The sequence below is a fragment of the Phaseolus vulgaris genome, chromosome 3 (genome assembly GCF_051622355.1).
Source record: "Phaseolus vulgaris cultivar YP4 chromosome 3, ASM5162235v1, whole genome shotgun sequence".
Taxonomy (NCBI): domain Eukaryota; kingdom Viridiplantae; phylum Streptophyta; class Magnoliopsida; order Fabales; family Fabaceae; genus Phaseolus; species Phaseolus vulgaris.
The window spans coordinates 42377628-42395892 of record NC_143500.1 but is presented as its reverse complement, the minus strand read 5'-3'; the positions used below and the strand labels follow the sequence as shown (position 1 = coordinate 42395892).

The 18265-nt window shown below is 34.4% G+C and overlaps 3 protein-coding genes across 9 annotated transcripts; 1 reads left to right on the top strand and 2 right to left on the bottom strand.

Annotated features, from left to right (window-relative positions):
- The first annotated feature begins 1363 nt into the window (after positions 1-1363).
- Positions 1364-2404, top strand: PSAF (photosystem I subunit F). The gene is made up of 2 exons (XM_068621022.2): positions 1364-2144; positions 2236-2404. Exon 1 carries the CDS (start codon positions 1454-1456, stop codon positions 2120-2122), a length of 669 nt encoding a protein of 222 aa, XP_068477123.1. The 5' UTR covers positions 1364-1453; the 3' UTR covers positions 2123-2144; positions 2236-2404.
- A 746-nt stretch (positions 2405-3150) lies between these two features.
- Positions 3151-7309, bottom strand: LOC137817738 (myosin heavy chain-like protein). 7 transcript variants are annotated; one of them, XM_068620964.2, is made up of 8 exons: positions 6941-7309; positions 6698-6803; positions 5946-6054; positions 5090-5687; positions 4591-4720; positions 4290-4457; positions 4065-4178; positions 3151-3556 (listed from the first exon to the last, which is right to left on the bottom strand). In XM_068620964.2, exons 2-7 carry the CDS (start codon positions 6758-6760, stop codon positions 4155-4157), a joined length of 1092 nt encoding a protein of 363 aa, XP_068477065.2. In that variant the 5' UTR covers positions 6761-6803; positions 6941-7309; the 3' UTR covers positions 3151-3556; positions 4065-4154. The 7 variants fall into 7 exon arrangements, with proteins under 7 accessions (XP_068477065.2, XP_068477069.2, XP_068477071.2 ...); XM_068620968.2 differs by having other exon boundaries at positions 4290-4453; positions 6941-7237; XM_068620970.2 differs by having other exon boundaries at positions 4290-4495; positions 5946-6048; positions 6941-7215.
- Positions 7310-14834: 7525 nt separating this feature from the next.
- On the bottom strand, positions 14835-17727 carry LOC137817759 (uncharacterized). The gene has a single exon (XM_068620997.2). The coding sequence runs from the start codon at positions 16806-16808 to the stop codon at positions 15117-15119; it is 1692 nt and encodes a 563-aa protein (XP_068477098.2). The 5' UTR covers positions 16809-17727; the 3' UTR covers positions 14835-15116.
- Positions 17728-18265: the final 538 nt, after the last annotated feature.

Sequence of the window (18265 nt, the reverse complement as noted above, 5' to 3'; positions counted from 1 at the left end):
GCAGGTCATGGCTCGCTTATCTCGTTAACATGTATTGGTTCAGCAAAAAATATATTCTAATTTTTGTGCTTGTAAATTTACTTGTAGTGTGCCCAGTGCTCACGTTTTATTGTTGAGTAGGATTGGGATAATTACAAACTTTGAATTGCAATGAATGCCACGGCATGTTAATTCTCACTTTAAATGCGAATGTCCAGATGTTGTGGCTTATGTGTTTTTCTTTCTGCTGACGTTGGTTTTCCTATCTATCTATGTAGGTAAGTTAACAATTAGAAGTACTGCATGCCACTCGTTCGTGTGTCTGCTGTGTTCCGCTCTTTTAAAGCTTTCGAGGTTCCATGCCATGCCTTTGAACATCTTTATCAAGTTTTGCCCCTTGAACGTTATTACACATGGCTGTGATGAGTTTTTTTACACAAGCAAGAATGTGCTCAGAGAGTTTATTTGTTATTCTTATTCATAAGGTTTACCAAAAATATTGCTGAAGGAAGTGTTTTTTTGGCCTTCTGTTTTTTTTATAACAAAGTACGATAACCATATGTACGTTTTGTTTTGGTGTATTTTTCCGAGTTTAGTTATACAGTTTACTTATCAAAGGCTAAGAAACATATTTTATGCCTTCGGCCGATATTCTGTGACATAATGTAACAGCCTATTTTAGCTATTTAGAAATTTTGGGATTTCAAGTTCCATTATGTGACAAAACAGGTCTGGTGGAGTTTTGAACTGATACAATTCTACTTGGCCGAATCCGTAGTTCTTGCACAGAATTCGGACTATGAATTATTGAGCCTATTTCTATAATGCCGGATAGGCACCCCAAAATCCGCTTATTATGATATGAAGCTTTTCTTTCAGCAAGCGAGCCAAGTTAAAAGTAACAAAACATAACATGTTATTTAATGAGTAAACCGGAATGATCACATTTTCAATGTACGTTCCTTCATATGGAATAATGAGCTCTAGGGGGTGTTTATACAAGTCTACAATAATTAATGCCAGTTATTTAGTTTTGAACTAGTTTCAACTTGAGGCTGTAATATTACCAATTCTATGTGCATCTCACTTCGTTCATACTAACAGAGTAACATTCTAAAGTTACCAAGCCTACCAACCAAAATACCTGCATGAGGGATTTGTAAATTAAAAATGAAAGTTTTGCAAAAGAGTATTTTGGTTATAGGAGTGTTAAAATATAAGATTAAAGAATGAGGCATGAGGCAGGCACATGAAGTTGGCTTATCCAACCCAAAGTAGATAACAGATGAGAAAGTGGGAGTGAGCCACAACCAATAAGGAGAATCCAGCTCAGATTATAGACTGTCCTCACCTTATCAACAATCCACAAACCTCTCCTTAGTTAACAACCACCAATTTCCCTCTACCAGAATCTAAAAACCTTTCCTTCTTACTTCTATTCCCACTCTGCATTTCCATTCTCACACAACCAACCATGGCGCTCACAATTCCCACCAATCTATCCAAGCCAGCCGCCCTCCGCCCCAAACTAGGCTCCAAACTGCGCCCCGCCATCGTCTGCTCTGCCACCCCCAACAACTCCGACAACAACAACACCACATCCTCCGATCTGAAGGCCTTCTCCGCCGCCCTCGCCCTCTCCTCCATCCTGCTCTCGGCGCCGCTCCCCGCCGTCGCGGACATCGCCGGTCTGACTCCCTGCAAGGAGTCGAAGCAGTTTGCGAAGCGCGAGAAGCAGTCGATAAAGAAGCTGGAGTCGTCGCTGAAGTTTTACGAGCCGGACAGCGCCCCCGCCCTGGCGATAAAGGCGTCGGTGGAGAAGACGAAGCGGCGGTTCGACAACTACGCGAAGCAGGGGCTTCTGTGCGGCGCCGACGGGCTGCCGCACCTGATCGTGAGCGGAGACCAGAGGCACTGGGGCGAGTTCATCACTCCTGGTGTCCTCTTTCTGTACATCGCCGGGTGGATCGGGTGGGTGGGTCGGAGTTACCTTATTGCCATCAGGGATGAGAAAAAGCCTACCATGAAGGAGATCATCATCGACGTTCCTCTGGCCTCTCGTTTGCTCTTCCGGGGGTTCAGCTGGCCCGTTGCTGCCTACAGAGAGCTCATCAACGGTGACCTCATTGCCAAGGATGTCTAGCCCCACTCATTCCCTTCTCAAGGTCCCTTCTTCCCTCACTCTCACACTTTCTATTTCTGTGCCTTTTTTCCCATTTTTTATTCACTTTCCTTTTTTCTTTCTTCTCTTCTCAGATTACATAGAGGAAGCCAGGCTGGGATGTTTATGCGCTCACTCTGTATCATTTGTTGATCATGTAATGTAATGTGTAATCTAATGCATCTCAACCTTTTCGCTTCTTTTCTTCTCTCTCTCTCTTCCATTCTTAAATTTAAATACAACGTCTTTTTCTATTCATCAAAACTTCGGTTACACTCTTCTTTTCCTACAACTCTAGGATTTACAATTTGCGGCTAAAATTATAAAAATATATGATTGTATTGATTATGACCATCCCCAGTACATATTATAATTAAAATTAAGATAATAAAATCATTTTAAACTAAATTATATTATTTCAATTAATCATCTATAACTATTATAAAGAAATCAATGTCTAGAAACATAAGAGTGTATTTTAAGAATTCAAGAAAAAACATGCAATTTGAGATCGAAATTTGGTAGTTGGTATGCTAATACCTTGAAAATATAAATATTTATGTACTGTTCCAATTTTTAGATGTCTCGATAATTGTATATATAAGGACAATGTTCCGTCTGTTTTAGATTTACTTTTCAAAGCTAAGAATATCAATCCACCATTATATTAGAACAAATGATTTTTCGACATCCCATTTTTCCTTTCTTCCATATCCCATTTTTCCTTTCTTCCATATTACACCTTTTAAGTGTTGAATTACTTATCTGTAGGAGTATTTTTGTAAAATAATAAGGTATAAAATGGATTATTTGAAAGGTGTCAAATTATCACTACTAATATTAGAACTTGTTGTGACAACGTGGATTTGTGGAGTCACCAATTTTTTTTATTTTATCCTTCCTTTTTCTGGAGATGTGCATAGTTAGGTAGAGGGAGAAAATAACCCCCTTTGATCAAACTCCACTGACATCCGAGAAAAAGTAAAATTATGGTAAGAGTAGGCAGAACATGCTGAAGAAACTCATCTTTTTAACGTGCATTTGCTTTCTAAAAAAATAATCGTTTATTTTTTTTCATTTTAAATGAATTATGCCAAGAATCATTATTAAAAAAATTGTATGACAACTAAATTCCCACGTCGATCACGCACAATTCCTACAATCCTATCTTCTCCCCTTCCTGCCCCTTAAACACATAAAGGAAAAAAGTAAATATCTCCCAGGCATCCTTAGTTACTTCTGCCAGGTCGTTCCCTGTTCTTCTATACTATCATCCACTTTGATTCTTTCAGATTCAATAGAAACCATAAGACGTCTTTACAGAAATCTCACTTAACAAGTTGAGAGGAGAGGGACTGTGCTGCTGTCCAGAATAAAGCACTTTTCTTCCCAGGACGGCTTCCCCAAACATAAACCCTGAGAAACAATGGCAAATCAAATTAGTGGACTTGATTTTGTAAGACACTGAAAATAGTCAAAAACGGAAGAGGGAGACTGATACTACATGAATGTTGTAGAAACTGCCAAGAAGCAAACTTCAATACTTCAGGATTTAAAAATGAAGTAAATTTCAATTTTTAACGACTCAAACAAAAGGGCAGGTAGCATCATTGCATTTTCATTCTATTTTGTTGTTCCACCATTAAAATGTTCCATTATTTCACTTCCTCCGTAAATTAGATATTAAAAGTATTCCTCAATTGTCACAGTATGTGAACTATGCAGCTATAATGCCTTAAAACTACTAAACTGTCTTCAGTACGTACACAAGCGAGAGTCTGGTCAAAGGTTAGAGATGCAAGAGACAAGGTTTATGTGCTGGAATTTCCATCCAACCAGTATTTTGAATTCGATGGTTCCACTGTAATGACATAAGTATTTAGTAAGCTACTTTTATGTACAGAGAGAAACTGTTGAAGCAAACCTTTGAGATCATTCTCAACTGCTGAACCTGGACGAATTAGAAGAGTGCCAGCCTACATTTAGGGAGGAGCCAGGTAGCAGTTATGGGGTTTTAGTTTTTATGCTTTTTCTGAAGCTGAAATAAAAACAAAAGCAATAGAGTAAAATGTAAGCAAGTTACACTTTCAATGAACTCTAATAAATTAGCAAGAGAGAAAAAAGATAGTTTCAACTTGTAAATTCATACCTCAGCCTCTAACTCGGCAATTCTTTGCAAGGAAGCATGTTCAAAGCAAGCGCGGCGCTTACATTCTTCCTCTAGCAAACTAGTAAATTGGTATCTCAGCTCTGCCATTTCCTGAACTAAATCCTCTGCTTCTTCTTTAGCCCTCAACTTTTCCTCTCTTAATTCTTCCTAGCAGAGGAGGTCAAAATACCATATAAATCTCAAAGCTACAAAAATCATTTGCGTGGAGTTATGAAACAGAGTGTCATTAACAAATTCACACAGACCACTTCAATGATTTCGCTTGGATGGATGGACAAACCTTAAGTTTCTTGACAAGACATTCATATTCTTGGATCTGTTGTGACATCTCCGTCTCACATTTCAAATCTGCAGCTGGATCTAAGATGATTACAGATCTTCCAACATGAGGACCATGTACTACAGAAGTGCTGTGGAAATATTAAGAAAAACATTACACCAAAGTTTAGTGGAAGTAGATGAATCATTTTTAAAAATCCAATCCATTTAGAGATAGGAACTTGGGTATATGTGATACCTAAGTTCCAAATTGAATAGTATAGAATGCTCAGTGAAATACTTAAGTGGCTTGCTTCTCACTTTTGATATCCTAGATCTTAAACCCTAAAATGTTAAATTGACAAGTTCCCACTACGAAATTATCAATTGAAGGTCAAGCCCGAAAGATAACAGCAGATCCCAATGAAAAAATCTTCATCCTTCAGCAACTATACACAACTAACACAACATACTTAACTGGTCCCATGTCAAACATCTAAATATAACTTCGAAATATGTACCTTGTGTTCTCCTCTATGGTAGAGTTGTTGCCTTGTTCACTCAAGGAAGATTGAGTATCGAGTATTGGTCTGTCCTTATTTTCTAGCCAGTATTCATCCTTTTGAGAATAAATTTTAGAGGTTTCGTTGGCAGTATCAAGCTTCTCTGTAAGTTCCCTATTCTCTTCATTTAGAGAGAGAATTGTTTTTTGGGAATCCTGCAATGCAACCTGGAGCTCCTTAATTGATCTAATCATTTTATTATTTTCATCTAGAGTTTCTTCCTGGATTTTCTTGGCCTCAAAAAGACTCTGTTCCAAGGCCATCATGTCAAGCTTCATGCTCTCTACTTCAAACTGAGACTCTAATGCGATGGACGAAAATGAGTCCTCTAGTTTCTCCATGGACAAAGCGGACTTCTCTAATTCTATTTCTTTATGATCTAGTTCCTGGATCAAGGAAAAATGCTTTGAACTTAATCGTTTCAGCTCTTCCCTCAAGCTAAAAACCTCCTCTTGTAAAACTTCCATCCCCTCTAATTTTAATCCAAGGCTGTGAACACGCTCTTCCAGATAGTTCACCTCTGCATTCCTAGCACTGAGTAGATCCTGAAGATAATCTGTATAAACTACAAACAGATTAGGCTGGTGAAAGAGTACTAAAATCCTCAAAAATTTTACTGCAGCATTCAATAATGCGTTCCATAAAAAATAAACAACTATTACAAAGTAGTTTTGAGGTAAAAGAGACATGTAAGAAAGGGGGAAAGAAGGACTACTCTTTTGATAAGAAGTATGTTTGTTGCCAGTGATGTTTACCCATGGAAGTTCAAATGTATGCCACGGAAATAGAAAGAATTTAAAAAAAAAAAAACTACCTATTTCTTGAGAACAGTTCAGAAGCTCTTTTTCCAACCTCTGAACGCCTTTCTTATCTCCTGCCTGAGCTTCTGATAATGACATCTCACGTTGTTCTAGTATCTGCATCTACATCATAAATCAGAATTTGTATCAGCATCAGGTGTTTCCTTGATAGAACTCAACTTCAAAAACCATTTTAGCCATATACTCATTTATGTATACCATTACAAGTAATAGCAAGATTTTACGAACTAAGTCCAAAGGGATCTATGCAAAGTTTGATTTCACTAGGTATTGTTCCTTTACCAAATGTTTTCTTTCCCTCTCTCTTTAACCAATGTCTATTTGAGTGATGTAAGCATTCAAGCATGCTTTATTTTGACTTTGAAGTTCAGCGAGAAGAGTGTGTGCAGTAAAATTTAACACTGGAGCTCTATATATATAGAGAGAATCAACAGGCATTACAACCTCATATCACCGCTGTCGAACTAGCCACAACAACCTACCAACCATACTTGGATTACCTGAATGCATTGGGACTGAGAACTTAGTAAAACGGGCGTCTCTTTTCTATGTTGCAAATCACAGACACAATATTTAGTGGTTAAAGAAAACAAGATGATGCATAACTTCAATCGCAAACCGCGTGGAAAAACCAATCAATACTTGAAAGTTACAACATTGAAATGCAAAAATTAGGAATATTATACATTCATAAAATTAGGAATTCAACAAGAAATAGTTATGTTTAAAAGGAAGGCATGAGTACCTGGTTTCTAAGCTCCTCCGCATTTACGGAAAAACGATTACCACTTCTGAAACTATTAGACATTTATGTCAACAAATTCGACACAAACACATAGGAAGAAACGTACCTGTTTAAAGTTTATTACAGAACATGTCAAAATTCCATAATAATAGAGAAACCCTAACCAATTCGCAAAAGCATGCCAAAATTTCCTAAACACTGAATAAGAAAAACTAGAATAAAAAAAAAACTGAGAGCACTTACACTTTTTAACTGATGTTAGACTTCAGAGGAATTAATGGGAAGAGTGAAGAAAATAATGAAATGGAAATTCGAAATCGAAGACGGTAACTGAAATGAAAATTCGAAATTGGAGTGATTATAAGAAAGTTGGAGTAAGGTAAAAGAAAGTAGAAATGATCCGAACAGCAACGGCGGTGGTAGAGGCTAGGGGCCCACTGCCGCGCCTCCGAGTTGCATTTCCGTCGCAACCACTAAGGTTGTTCTCCTACTATCAATGCAGTGTTTGTCCAAAGCTTAGTTATAAATAAATAAATAAATATTTTAATTTGTGTAGAAGAGCTGAAATATTAACTCTTACATGCTTAAAAAATTATACTCACTGCATAAGACACTTGTATGATGCATATAAGTGTATATATAATGTATGAATTAAAAGGTAGATATAAAGTTAAAATTATTATTATTATTTTATTAATAATATATGAAGTAACATCACCTTTATAATACATTGTGTCCTTGTTATTTTATATTTTACCTTTTTTTATAAAGGCTAGTAAAAACACACCCATTTCTGATATGTATATTTATGTTATTATTATATTAAGTATGTATAATTTTATTGTTTTATGAATAATTAATTAAAAATAAAATAAAAAATTAATTTAATTTATATGTACATATATAATGTTATAAAACAGTATTAAAGATTATATAGTTGTCAGAATAAACTATTTAATTATTCAATTATTTTTATTAAATAAATAATAAATTGTTTTTTATTTATTAAAATGTAAAATTATCTAATTAAAAAATAATACAAAAGAAATTAGTATAAAATTATTAAATTTGTAAACAATATATTTATGAAAATTAATTATAAAATATTTTTTGTAATTTTATTATAGGCAAATTATTTATTATATGTAGTTAATTGAGTTTTTAAAACAGAAACAACACCTAAAAGATAAAATTTATATCATTATATTATTGAAATCCCTTATCCCATCACAATGTAAGTATCATATTAGTTAACTTGCTTATAACTATTTTTAATATTTAAATTTCTATCAAAATCAAATCATACTCGTTATACTAACTAATCTTATGCAAAACATAAATATATGCATTTATAAATGTTTTTATTATTTATTATTTATTTTATTATAAATTGTATACTGCATCATAAATACATTATATTAATAGTTTTTTTTTATATACGATTCAAGAAGTTATGAATGATGTGTTTACAAAGAATTAAAAACAAAATTAAAGATAAATCATGTTTATATAATTTACTAAACAATTTTAAGAATAATTTTTGTTTAATTTTCCATTTAAATAAATATTTATTATTGAAAAATGATGTTGAAACTGTAAATTAGTGTTTTCTTTTTAAAACATTTGTGTATAGAAATATATATATTAAAATTTGCAATGACATTAGCAAATATACATTATATATTAATTCAACAAAATTACAATGATTACAAATTTATAATATAATATTATATTAAAGATATTTATAAAATATGATACACAGATAACACTTCTTTTAGTATACTTTATTTTATTAAATTATCTTTAAGTCTAAATTATACCATCCAACTTGATAAGTAAATATCAAGGACATAATAAATACTTCATAACTAGGTCAGTCATTTCAACATACAAGACCAGATCCCACCGGACTTAAAAAAAAGACTTAACTGAATAAAAACCATACATGGATCGGACTTTACTGTGCCAAATAAAAGAATAAGTTAGGGTAAGGTATGCTTAGTAATTTGAGTAGGGTATGCTTAGTAATTTGGGTTTGGGCCAAACACACCTTTCATGACATGTGCATCTAGGTTTAGAGTTTTTTTGACCTCCCTTATAGAATGTTTCTCACAAATGACAATCCTACCCTTCTATTTTGCTCTCGAAGACACTCTCCTATAAATAGAGTGTTTTGCCTCGTCTATTTCACCTTGAATTTTGGAAGTAAAGAAATTTTGTCATAGTGTTTAGTGAGTCGAGTTTCCTAAAGGCTTTCGGGTCTTATCTTGTGAGTGTAGTGCACTTCAAGTGACGGCTCTTCACCACTCATCTGGGAAGTTCTCATCCTTCCAAGTGGCATGATTCATCTTCCATTCCATAAGCTTTCTCTCATCTCTCTCTTTTTCTTTCTTCCATTACGCCTTCTATAATTCCATTTCCATTTACTTATTTGTTCTTCATTTCTTTTATCCGGTCATCATCTTTCTTCCTTTTATCTTATTTTATTTTAAATTTCGCACTTCATCATCATCATCACCTTATATTGTGTTTTTTTTTTCTTTGTCCTCTAGAAGTGAACCTTCACATCATTAAACTACCACCCTTTTTGCACCAACACACATCCGTCTATAGGGTGATGCGTCATAGTAAACCCTACAATTTTCCCATATATTTGCAATTATATATGTTAGCACGATTCATTTAATGGTAAGTGTATCAATTACAAAATAACAAGTAGTAAGTAAGTAACATTATTCCAAGGATCTTGTGCAATATATGACAATAAATGCAATTGATAATTAATTTAGACAAAAAAATATTTTCATTAATTGTGTTGGTATTAAAGAAAAATAAAACTATGCATAAACCATTAACTTGCTTAAGTACTTAATAACCAAACTTGCTTTTTCACAAGAGTTTAAGAAAACTAACGAGTCAAGTTTTATTCATATATACAAGCTTCATTAGGTATTTTGATTCAATTATAAATTATAAAAGATATTTTTCAATACCTAATGAATTAAATATCAAGTTATGGATGATCAAATCTCAACAAGCATTAACCATAAAGAAAATACTAACATTGAATGGGAAGACGTATATCAATATAGACAATATAGATTACATGAGAGTTTAGTTGGTTACATCTAACCCCAACAAGATGGATTTAACTCTTCATTGTCACGAAGAACCCAGAAAGGAACAATGGAGGAGATGGAAAACGAAAGAGAAGAAAGGAGAACTCCCAACACTACCATATTTCTCTGCCTCCAAAACACATGGTCTATCTCTTTCAAACCCAAAAACTCCATTTCTTTTGAAGAAGAAGGAATAAATAAGCTTAAAGTGCCATATAAGCAAAAGCAACACCCAACACACTACACGAGCGCAACACCAGAAGTAGCTCTTCGCTCAACTGGCGCTCAACGTAATTCATCCATGCTAACACAATCACATTTGAATAACTCTCTTTTCAATTAACACTCAACGCGTGTCATGTGATGCTCAACCTAAATTAGTCACTAAAAAATATTAACTTTAATATAAAGTAGTTAGTAACTAAAACTTTGGTAACTGATTTTAGATACCAATTTAAAAACTAATTTATAAATTTTTATTAGTAATATAAACAATAATTATCTAGTTTATAAAATAATATCTAACTTAGTCAATATAATAACTTATAATTATTTTTGTTTCTAAAATTTATTGATATTTAGTGACTTTTTTAAGTATAGTTTACTAAAGTATTTAGTGAAAAAATAAATAGCTAAATATAATTTAAAATATTTTATTTATTTAAATAAAATCAATAGAAAGAAATTATGAAAAATATATAAAATACTACCCTTTTTTCACAGATTTAGCTGCTTAAGGTTAATGCACATAAATCAATAAATATTTAATGAAAGTAAAAATTACTATATTTAATAAAAAAATATTGATTTATTTCCTTGATTATTAATGCACACATAACTAATAACGAATATTAAATATTAAATATCAAATAAAATATATTTGAGAAAAAAATATTAATTAGATTTTAATTTTTTTTTAAACACGAATTATTTTGAAAAAAAGAGGTTAAAACGAGTAAAGAGTTTTTGGAAATTATACCTTTCCTAACATTGAAGGAATGTTTGGGAAAAAGTTTGTGGTCCTACTTTCCATGTCCAACCACCCAATTTATTCACACCCCGATTCCAATTTCTTAACCCACCCCAACCTAGATAGGCCCTAAAGCATTGGGCTTAAATTACAAAAATCCAGAGAAAGTGGTCCATAATTAAATGTGGTTTAAGCTAAGCTAAGCATGTTCTAGGTCGAACTTGCTTTAATTCAGCTTTTAGCATTTTGCTTTTATGCTTAACTGAAAGTTCCCCCCACTTGAAATTATTCATTAATTGCATTTCAAATTCAATGGGTAATTAATCATATACCTCCCAACCATTTTATTAGGCATAATAGCCTACTGTCACGCTACTTTGAATTTCAAAAAATAGATATTCGTATAAAAGTTGGAAATGTAACATAAGAAATTAGTTTATGCTCTCATCAAAGTCCTTATTATTAAATATCTCACGTTAACTAATATGAAAATTTGTTAAACTTATCGGATAATATTATCAAGTTGGATATCTATTATTAGGTTGTTATATGATCATCCATAATAATTTCAGATACAAGTTAATTGATCGACGGAAGAAAATTTGTTAGAAATCATACATCGATTACAAACTCACATATATTTTATAAATTTAAGTTAACTTTTTAAATACTCATAGATAAATCATTTGTGATATCCACTAAATGAAGAAAAGAAAATGGAGGAAATGTTCTTTGCTACACCAAGAACTGAAAAGTGAGTCCATTAATAGAAGGACTTTTGTGCATGGTTTCCATTACCATTTCCATGGACTAAATTAGACATAAATGATAGTTTACAAGAACTTGATGAGAGTGGGAAATCACAACGTGAAGTTCTGTTGTTGTCTCTGTTAGGTGTAGGTATGATGTCATGCAAATTAACATTGACCAGAACGTAGCCACCACTCATCACCTCCATTTTCAATAACCCATTGTCAAACATGAGTTGGGAATGGCATTACAAATTCACAATAACCAATCAAATAAGCTGCTCTAATGATTTAACAAGGTGCACACAAGAAATGATAAATTCTTCTGCTGTACAAGTTTTTTGGGGTGAATTTTCTGTACTTCATTGCTCCATGTAAGTTACGGATATATAATAAACTACTGAGGGAGCACAATAATTTCATTGGCCAATGATGTGACATTGTTTTAACTTAATAAAACCACATTGTTGAGACACAAATACGATGAGAAGCAAGGTGCAGAAAGTATTTTTAATGAACATCGCATTTTCCAGAGTTTTAATAAAGTAATAGAAATGGAAAACTCAAGATCCAATAAAAGCTGAACTAATCATTTGTTGTTTATTTTCACGACAGCTACCACAAGCTAATAGCCACATGTTGGATTTAACCTCACGGGGCACACTATGATCAACACTGCATCTGATCTTAACCTTATCATTTTCATCACTAGTTAAATCTCAATGATATTATTAAATATTACCACTAATGATATTCTCAGGAATCAAACTTCCAAACGAATCCCATTGACTCTATAAAATAAGTTGACGAGCTCCCAAGTATTTTACCCATTCTCGATCCAAAACTGACTTTTTTCTTTTTTATTTTCAAAATCACTTTTAAGTTTTCTCTTAGGCAAGTTTGAGTATGACGTAAGGCTGCTACGTGGTACAACAATTTAATACTATAACAGTATTAAGTTTCTTGTCAAACTTTCTCTCAGACATGATTTTTCTTAAGTTAAAAGTTTAATCGTAGCTATGCCAAGTGACATACCATAAACCATAGCAAGAGTATGTTATGCTATAAACTATTATAACTTGGAAAGCTGAGCTAGCAAATATAAACACTATATGTGGAACTGTACTTTCCCAATACCTCATTTTCAAAATCATTTTCTTTAAAATGTTTTGATTTGTCACTAATTAATTATTATTTTAAAAATAAAAAACTATTAGTTCATTTTTTCAATTTTATTGCTGTGAATAGTATTTCCATTTTAGTGGAAATGACATATTATTGATAAAATGGAGAGAAGTATTATAAAATTGACCCGTTTTCTTTTAAAATTGAGAATATTTACTGATCTAGCACATAATTTTCTTTATATTACTTTTTAACTATTATTGCAAGGATACTGATTAATGAAATAGTATTATTTTCAACCTGGAGAGTAGAGATTCAGCTCTTATAAAATAAGTAGTTGATGAAAATTAAATTATTTGTTTTATTTTTACTCATTTCATAGAAGTCAAATCCAAAAAAAAAAAAGCAAGCCAAATGACTTTTTAAAGCCTTTGATTTAAAAAAGAAACAACAACTATCATTACCAAATTTTATTTAGTAAATGTCATACTGACTTTTTTAATATACTACCATGCTAATGCTACCTAATCAACATTTTAATAGATAAAAAAATAAACATGTAAGCATTATAATCTCATATAAGTAAATTTATATAAAACTTTTTGATGTCAGACATACATTTATAGATTAAAGCAGTGTGCATATTTTATAACACATAACATCGTTTAATCAAAACTTATAACATTTATTTTGGAGAAAATAGCTATATAACAGCATCTTGAGTTCGCTTACAAGAGCACCCATGCCACATATTTGAGCAATCCACTCACATTTTACTCCAATAATATAATCCTTAAACAGTGCCTGTTTTAATATTTTTTATACGTATTTAATTTTATTTAATTATTAAATATTAATTTTTTATTCATAAATATATATTTTTTATTAAGAAGTGAATTTTAAATCTAATTTAATATTACAAAATTGACTTATTTTTATCCACATATCTTTATTTTTAATCAATATGAGATTTTCAACATATTTTCTCGTGTTGAATTCCAACTTTTTAGACTATATATTTATAGGTGATCTGATACCGTAGATGATCCAAAAAATCTAACAAATTTTTGTTAGGACAGACTCATTCTAATACGATATTAAAAAAATAAACTTTAAACATAACTTAATATTATAAAATTAATTTATAAAGTAAATTTATATTATGAAATATCTTTATTTCTAATATTTAACTTTTTCAATTTCTTGGACTGCAATGTTGTTTTTTTTGTTAGTTTAAACAAAAGATCTCAATTAGAGTTGGTCTACCTAAGAACCAAATTTGCAGTGTTCAGGTTGCAGAGGTTTCCTTTCAGTCTGTTAGCAGTAGTTGACAAAAGAGTAAACAGAATCATCTGGCAGATACTGAAACCGAGTAAAGAAAGGATTTCCGGCATTACAGTGCAAGTGACCAAACGCTATGTTGTTGCCAACAAAGACCGTTTACAAAATAGTTAGTTGCGCGTGACACATACAGATCATGCTAGCAATCCATATTAATTGGTGCCAGCATAGGATCTCAAATTTATTATGGTTAAGTTCCCATTTTATTAATACATTGTATGACCAAAATGTAAGATTCATTGTGTAAGAAAAGAGAGAGTGTTCCTTTAACCACTTGGTTGAATTTTATAGTAAGCTAGGTAGAGCTGCACTTTGCGTCAAGTTTGTGGCGTTGTAATTTCAGTTTGTTGCATAGTAGTGGTCCAGCCATCCCCCTCACTCCCTTGATGAATTATTATGATTTTTGCTACTGAGAGTACATAGTGATTAGTGAGAAGGATTTATTAGCACACCACTTGTGTGCCAAGAAAGAGAAGGAAACAACAGATAGATGGGTGGTCAGGTTTTATGGTAGGTGACTAAACAACCACCTTGTGCTCACATGTCTTCTTTATGTGTATTATAAAATCTACCTTTCTATCTCTTCATGTGTAATCACTTGGGGTACCTATCCCATTTTTTCAACACCTCATTCATTTCTCTTTGATGCAAACAAAAATAATTACCCCACAAACCTCTCACCTTTCGAGTTTATGATTATATAATTAAGTACATATATCTCTCAAATGCAGGGGGGAAGTGTGTGAAAAAAAAAGTACCATACCATTCTGTAGCACAGTACCACAGATATCAGTTAGATTAGAATTCTTGAACTTTCAAAAAAACCAAAACAGTGAGCTTAAACTTTCCTGAGATGAAAATTATTCTACGATCGAAGTAATAACATATGGCACCCGGAAAAGACAATTAAGAAACCATAAAAGGAAGAGAACAGTATGTTATGAACTACTTGAAAAATCTGAACAAAAACACAAATACCCTGAAGAAGAAGAAGAAGAAGAAGAAGACACATATCCTGCAAAGAATTAATGAAATGAATGCAGAGACATTTCTATACAGTTTGAATCTTCACTCTGAAGTAGCAGCACTGACGGAATAAACTATGTCACCTTTGGCTATAAGATCAGGCCTACCAGTGCCTCCTGCTTGTGGTTGCCTTCTACTACCCACCAGGGTCTGTTAGAGTCAGCATGACTATTGCTTTCTTCCTCGGTAGCAGCAGGAAGATTAAGATCAAGGAAGTCCCTAATTTCTGCCACTGGTTCCTGAAGTACAACTGTTTGAAAGTTTCTACTCTCAGACCCACCAGTCATATGAGATCTCTTGTGGCCACCCAAGGCTTGGCCTGATGGAAAAACTTTGAGGCAAATTGGGCACTCGTGCCCCTTGCTCTTCTTGGACTCAGTAACTATTTCCACCTCATCATGAAAACCAGCACCATGTTGATTTTCCCCCAGATACTCACGGTCAGTGTTACTCATGAGCTTGTTTTCAGTTGTTATTGGGTCAGGAGGGAGATCAGTTTCAATGCTGTTCTCGCTGCTCTCATTTCTCGAAGCAAAACACCCCTTGATCTTCTTGTGGCTAGCTCTATGCCCCCCAAGAGCTTGGTATGAGTGGAAGGTTTTATTGCAAGTGGTACACTCAAACTTGCCTCTCTTATTAGAGTTCTTGCTAGATTCAGCTTCTGAAGCCTTGTCCACCCAGTTCTTGTTTGACTTCAACTCAGAACCGAGAAACTTTGTCTTGATCGAATAGTACTTGTTGCCAGTAGTAGTGGACTTTGATAAAATCGATTCTGGTCCATTGACTCTGCTCCTCCCATGTTCCCCTTCTGAATCCCCCAATGCAGACACATACTGAAGCTCAGACTTGTTGACCTTTTCATATCCTATACTGGAAACTCCACTTTTGTTCACTCTAAATCCATTTTCAGCAATCTCTACAGTAGCAGCAGCAGTAGTCAAACGTTGTGAACTCTTTCCTCGGATTGAGTTGGGATTTTCCGAATTCCCAACCTCCCACTTATTATCACTTTGCTTGATCATTCTTGCTGTGCTAGGCGTGAAGTTACTGTTGCCATCAAATTTGGCAACCAGATTAGTTCGAACTGAAGATCGAGCTTCGAAATAAGCAGAGTTGTTGTCAGAGGACTCGGCAACAGAATGAGGACCACTCCAAGGACTCACATCCCTACTAAGCATCATCAAGCTCATAGCAACCTCTTCTTGCTCTTGCTCAACCTCAGAGAGAGAAGAGGAAGGATTGGCAAAAGACACAACCGAAGAAGTTGCTGCAGCAGAAGCAACCGTGTACCTTGTTCTTCTCTTGGACCTTCTTCTCTTATTTGGAGCAGTTGCTTCGTTATCAGACTGACTATCCATGACCACCTTAGCATTAGTCCACGAATCTTGATCTTCCAAGCTGTTGGAAAGTCTCTCTTTCTCGGAGTGGCATTTCATGTGCCCAAACAAGGCCTTCCAAGAGTGGAACGCTTTGCCACACTCTTTGCAGAACTTGTCAAACACCAAAGCGTCTTCGCTCGAATGATCTGAGATTCTCCAAGTCTTCTTGGGGTTCTCTCGGAGGCCATAGGCAGCGTTGGTTGCAGCAGCTTCAGAATCTTTGTCTCCATCATTGTTGAGAGACGACGAAAAAAGCTTCCGCGACGGAAGCTTTTCTTTTTCCTCCGACGACAAGTTGGTGATATGAGACCTCATGTGACCCCCCAAGGATCTGCCACAAGGGAAGCACTTGCCGCAGAACTTGCACGCGTGTTTCAATTCCTGAATTCGATCTCCTTCCATTGAATTTGGTCACGGATCAGTGAAGAAAAAGGGCTGGGTGTTGATTGGAGGGTGAATCAGAGAGTGTCCAGGAATGCTGAATTCATCGATCTCGTGACAGCAATCAGAGAAGAAGAAAAAGTAGAGCTAACAAGAGGCAGACGAGATTGTTGAGGTGAGAGTGCGGAAAAGCTGCATCAGGGTACCCTTTTGCAGTGAGGTTCTTGGAGTTTGGAAATCCAAGGCAGAAAAAGAGGAAAAAAAAGAAGAGATATAGAATGAGAAGTGAAGCAAAGGAAAGCAAAGTTGTGTGAGTAGCAGTAGAAGTGGGCTTTTGGTTAGTTGAGTTAGGAAGAAAAAAATGAAAACTTGAAGAGGTGTGGTGGTATGGGGTGTTACCTTTGATGGTAATGATGGCGATGAAGAAGGGAAGAGAGAGAAATGAAGTGTGTTCTCTCCACTTGACTATATTTGGAGGAGAAATCCATGCATGGAAGCAAAGATAAAAAAGAGAGAGAGGGGTTAGAAGCACGTGTAGTGAACTCAGGATACTGCTCCACTCCTGATCCAACGGTGAAACATGTGTCCACGTCATGATCCTACAGGTGAGGAACCTACTAAAACTAACTCCAACCCCAACTATTCCTTCCTTTGTCTTGCTATTAAGGAAGGAAATGGTGCTATTGCCTATTCTCCCTGTTACTCTCATTGCTATTTCTATTTCCACCACTCACTTTCTCACACTCTTCAACTCAAAGCTTCCACCCTCCGGCCGTTATTCTTTTGGACTTTCTATTACTGAATGCTTTTTATTCCAAGGGCCCCACTCTTTCCTGATTCTCTTCTTGGGTGATTGAGGAGGCACGTTTTCAGGGCACTTTCGTAAACTCATTCTGTGGGGTTTGCTTCTGTTGCCTTCTTCTATTTTCAACTTCTTATTCTTCTTAGTCGGTTCGCATGCACCTTCTCTTAAATATACTCTTTCTTTTTTCTTTTCTTCCACCCCCACTACTTCATGCTACTACCTCACCATAGGATGATAAATTCAAATTAGTAGTTAGTCCAAGCTCAATTACTCTGATCTGCCTCTTTATCTCTCTTCTTCTCTTTTAATAAATGTCATCTTTTCTTTAATTCTCTTGGCATCACACCAATTGTTTAAATTGGTTAGGTGGACTCTGAACTGCAACTAAGAAGTTGGAGTTTCTGGTCTAACAGTTAGAGATCCCACGTCGATTAGAGATAAAGATATTTCATTATATATAAGTGGGTAGCCAGTTTTATAGGGTTGAGTTAGGCTTAAATTCCACTTTGTAATATGGTATCAGAACAATTTCAAGTTTATCCTAGCGAGTGTTTGTTGGTCTTATCAGATCACCCGCTATTGGGTCGTTATCGGACCACCCATAATATGTTGTCTCACGTACGAGCTATCACTCTCAGCGTGAGGGGTGTGTGTTGGAGATCAACTAGAGATA